This window comes from Apaloderma vittatum, unplaced genomic scaffold (assembly GCF_000703405.1).
Source record: "Apaloderma vittatum isolate BGI_N311 unplaced genomic scaffold, ASM70340v1 scaffold28984, whole genome shotgun sequence".
Lineage (NCBI taxonomy): Eukaryota > Metazoa > Chordata > Aves > Trogoniformes > Trogonidae > Apaloderma > Apaloderma vittatum.
The window spans coordinates 6,256-10,608 of record NW_009713702.1 but is presented as its reverse complement, the minus strand read 5'-3'; the positions used below and the strand labels follow the sequence as shown (position 1 = coordinate 10,608).

Genomic DNA, 4,353 nt, shown 5'->3' with positions numbered 1-4,353 from the left:
CGCCAAGCCGATGCCCCCGCGCTGGGCGACACCTGGGGCAGAGCTGCTTCTACCCCTTCCCGCTCGTTAAAGCGAGCTGTTAACGCCAGCATCTGCCCTCTAGTACCTTTGGCTTTGCCCTGTGAAAAACGACCCGAAACTCACAGTGCCCGGCTCTCCAGCAGCACCGAGTGCCCCGGGATGGAGAGGGGAAAATCCCTTTCCCCTCGAGGCACGGCGTGAAGCCCGCGGGCAGGGCATTGCCTCGGCAGGGCACCGCGGAGGGCAGCCAGGCGAGAAATCACGCTGCCCACAGGCGAGATGGGCAGATGGAGCAAGAGAGGGATTTAAGGAGAGGCAGGAAAAGAAACTCTTGGTACTTACACAGGCTTGCTAGGGGCTCACAGGAGATCAGCAAAAGCGAATGCTGAAATCAATTATACATGGCTGGAAAATACTTCATTCAGTCTTTTCTCCTCTCTGCTGAAAATACAAAACCAGCTTTGACGCAGGCTCTGGAAGGATTGCTGCGTCCATGCAGAGAGAGAGATGAACAATACTAAGCTTTCCATCCAGAACTGGACATTTTGCTCCGATGCAGGGAAAAAACCAAAACTGCAAATCCATAAATTTCAAAGGTTTTGATTATGAAAATTATTAAAACAGAATTATAATTTCCAATCAACTTTATTTGAGAGCCTGGGCTAACCCTACCTGGACTAGAAAACAAGGAACACAAAGACAGTTTGAAGCTGACCTGTTCCAGGTCCAGAGACAGAAGCTGTAGTTGCTGGTGGTTTTTAATTAACTTAATTTACTGGAGAGCAGCGGAGCTGGTGAGTCACTTCTTTTTTCCCTAGGTCCTCGCTCAGCCAGTGCCCCAGCACCGTGTTACAGACATGACCACTAGAAATTAGATTTGGAATGAATAAGAGATTAAAGGCCTGACAACTCACATCATTAAAGATCCTGTGGTCTTTGCTGGAGAGCACAACCGGCAGCCACATCCCAGCCCAGTGCCTTCCACTGGAACCGCCCTTCCCCAGGGACTCGGCTGCAGCTGCTCTGCCTCACTGGGAATGTTGTTTTCACCTCCCGAGAGCAGATTCAGCTTCAGTTGCTTTGCTTTTGCCATTTGAAAGTTAGCTGGGTTTTCCTGTGAAAGGGCAAGGTCTGCCTTCCCTAGAAAATTCTCAGTTCTCACTGACAGACCTTGCACCCCAATCGCTCCGTCAGTCTGCAACCAGCAGGGAAAATACTTACCCCGAAGCGAGCTGCCACGCAGCTCCCAGCAGGATCTTGACCAGCCCCTTCCCACGGCAGGGCAGGAATTCCCTGACGAGATAACCCTTCCGCGTTACCGCAGGTCTCCTCACCACGGCGGCAGATGCCAGCACACGTTCTGGGAGAGGGGATGTGGGAGGGGGTGGCAGAGGAGGAACTCGGATGTCACCTACACCAAGCTCTTCAGTAGCATTTCTTAGTGTACGCTGGTCGGTGTACTTTAGAGAGTTTATTCTGCATGTTCCTCAGAGGTTTCTGGAAAAGGATTAATATTTCCCATATCTAGCAGCTCTAGTACTGTCCTTTCACCCCTCTTTCAAGCAGCCAGCTGTAAAGCACTAACCCGCTTTGCACTGGCAGTCGGGTGAAACACCTCCACATCTTGTTCTTGGCATCTTGTTCTCAGCCTCTTCACTGGAGATGGAGGTGCGGGGTTTATCAGCCTCAGAGACGTCATCCCATTTGCTTCTCCAGCTGCAGGGCACGCGGCCAGGGCTGTGCTTACTAGAGAAGCTTGCCAGAAACTAGAAATTCCCTCTAGTCTTCCCAGCACATCGCCTTCACCCTCAGAACAACAGTCCCCACGGTCCCCTCTCGAGGGTGAAGCCTCTGCAGAGACAGGGGGCAGAGGGGGCCCTGGGGTGGCTGGTACCTCTCCATAGGTGCAAAATTACAGCGGGGAAGGGCCCCCCTCCCCAAACGAAAGGCAAACCTGAGCGAGGGGCCTCCGGCAACCGCTCCCTCTCCCAGCACGGTCTGTGCTGCGGGTCCATGTTGCTCCTCAGGACGCCACAGACGTGGTAAATAGCTTTAATAATAGTAATTAAAAGATCACTGGGGCAAGGGCTGTATTATTTAGGTTCAGACAATGCCAATACTCCCAGCTGGAGCTGAACAAATAACAAGTGAGGCAGCAGCGATGACGGCAGTCCTCACCTGGCAGACGTGACGGTCTCCTCCTGGTTAGCAAAGTCTGGCCTTGAAGTGCTGTTTTCCCAAACTCCTTTCCCTTCCTGAAGCAGGCACCAGAGGCAGTGAGGGCATCCAAGGTTCCCACCTTGTTCAGAGCCAGGCAAAAAAGGATGAGAAAACCCTGAGCACGAGGAGAGGGGTGAAGGAGGGTTCCCCACTCTGGTGGATCTCACACATGAGGAATTAGCAACAGCTACAAGTTTAGGGCTCAGCCTTGGCTCCGGGAAGTCAGGGCTGCTGGGTTAGGTTTATCTTGGTTCTTCGTTGTTCTGAGGGCCTCCTCACACGCCAGCTCACCCATCCCAACAAGGTCCTTATTTACAGGACAGGATAAGCACCCTCAGCCCAACCAAGCTATTCCCTGGAAAGCATCTTGGGGGTGAGGTGGAACAACCATGAGCCTTCCTCTTACTGCCTGGGGGTTTTTTTGTCAAATGCTCCAAACTCTTTTTTTCTCCTAAAACATCTTTGGTTGTCTGGGGGTTTTTTTGAAGAGTAGGTGAAGCCTATCAAATATTTTATCTGCTTTCCCAGTGGCTAGAATAAGCGTATGTTCAGATTAACCTACTGTTTTCCTTCTCCCTGTAGGTCAGCACATCTTACTATCCTGCGCCGGGATCGCTGGGGCACTCGGCAGCCATCGTCACTCTTCCCCACCTGCAGCACCACCTCTCAGCTTACATGTACGTAAGAAAAACGAAACCCGCTGGGGGCGTGGGATTTCCTGTACCTTCTCCTGGGGCTCACCCAGGCAGCGGATCTTGCGAGCCGGGAGGTGAAGGCAGAGCAGAGCACTGACCTCGCAGGCTCCCACGCGGATCCGCGTGGGGACGGATGGGGCTGGTGGCAGCAGGGCGTCGCGCAGGCTCAGTATCGCAGCTGAATTATTCTATTCCCAGCAGGTGACCCGCCCTCGCACCTTACCACCTGGCTTCAGCATTCACAGATATACAGTTCTGCCTAATTGTCAACAGAACATGCCACATTTTTTTAAACCTGAAGCTAATTACTCCTTAAACGCCTCTAGTTATTTATTTTAAAACAGTGAAAGTCACTGGTGTTTTGAGTGATCCAATCTTTCAAAGCTTTCCCAGAGTTAAAATCTGCAGATAGCACATTGTGAAGATTTGTTTTCCCCTAGATAAGATTCATCAGCCTGGCCCTGCAGTGACCTACCTACTAACAACAAGCTGTCCACACGGTAATTAGCACCTCCGCAGTATCGAGCCAGCCCATGCACACACCAGCGCACAGGAGCACGGTCTATAAATCGCGCCACGCTCGTGTTTGCTACTTTCGTGCGTTAGCATAGGTCATCCAAGACTATTGCACACCCTTAATCCTAAACACAAGGAAACTCCTAACACCTTAAAACGGTTTGCAGACCGAGGGCTGTACTGAAGTGCTCCAGCAGCTGCCTAGCTGGCACAGCTCCCGTTTCAGCCCCACAGTATCCAACCAGCATCTGTATGTCCTGCCCTCCAAGACGAGGGCTGCACAAAGGGATAAACCGCCGCAGAATTAGGACACCCTTAGACTGAGCCTGCCCTGGTCTGTGCAAGCAACCGGAGAATTCCCTTTATGAAGACAGGCATTTCAAGTCAAACTTTCAAGTGATTGTTCTGAACAACAAGGAAAGAGAAATCTTTTTAAAAGTTATGGGCTAGCCCTTGGCTATCTAGACAACTAGTTTGCTGCTTCTATTTTTAAAATAGAATCTGATAAATGCTGTACTGGTCTGTAACTCATTAATGTTTGGGAGCCCATCACATTTCCCGCGGAAGAAAACCAACAACACAATTAAATTTAATGTCTTACACCAGAGACAAAGTTCTTCAAAGAACAACTAGGGAAGGGGTTTGAAAAACAGCATTTTCTTTTGCTCCTGTTCTGCTGTATGGTCACACGTGCTTTTGATGTGAGCGCTGTCCAAAGCAGCTTTGGGCAACCGCCTGCCGCTCCCCCGAAGCCAGCGGCATCGGTTCCTCAGCACGGCTCGTGCCAGGAGCCCCAGGATGTGCCCTGGCCACCTGCACGGGCAGTTCCTGCCTCCCCCTGACCCCCCCTTCTCCCCAGGTGCGTGGCTCTCCATTCCTACGCGGCCCACGGACCGGATGA

The 4,353-nt window shown here is 51.7% G+C and overlaps 1 protein-coding gene across 1 annotated transcript in view; it reads left to right on the top strand.

Moving 5' to 3' along the window:
• Positions 1–2,823: 2,823 nt before the first annotated feature.
• Positions 2,824–4,353, top strand: part of SH3RF2 (SH3 domain containing ring finger 2) — a gene marked incomplete at both ends in the record, with an annotated part of 7,170 nt that continues 5,640 nt past the window's right edge. Inside the window, 2 exon segments of the mRNA XM_009868475.1 lie at positions 2,824–2,918; positions 4,312–4,353. The exon segment at positions 4,312–4,353 is cut by the window's right edge and continues 24 nt beyond it. Of these exon segments, the coding sequence (XP_009866777.1) occupies positions 2,824–2,918; positions 4,312–4,353 (137 nt within the window).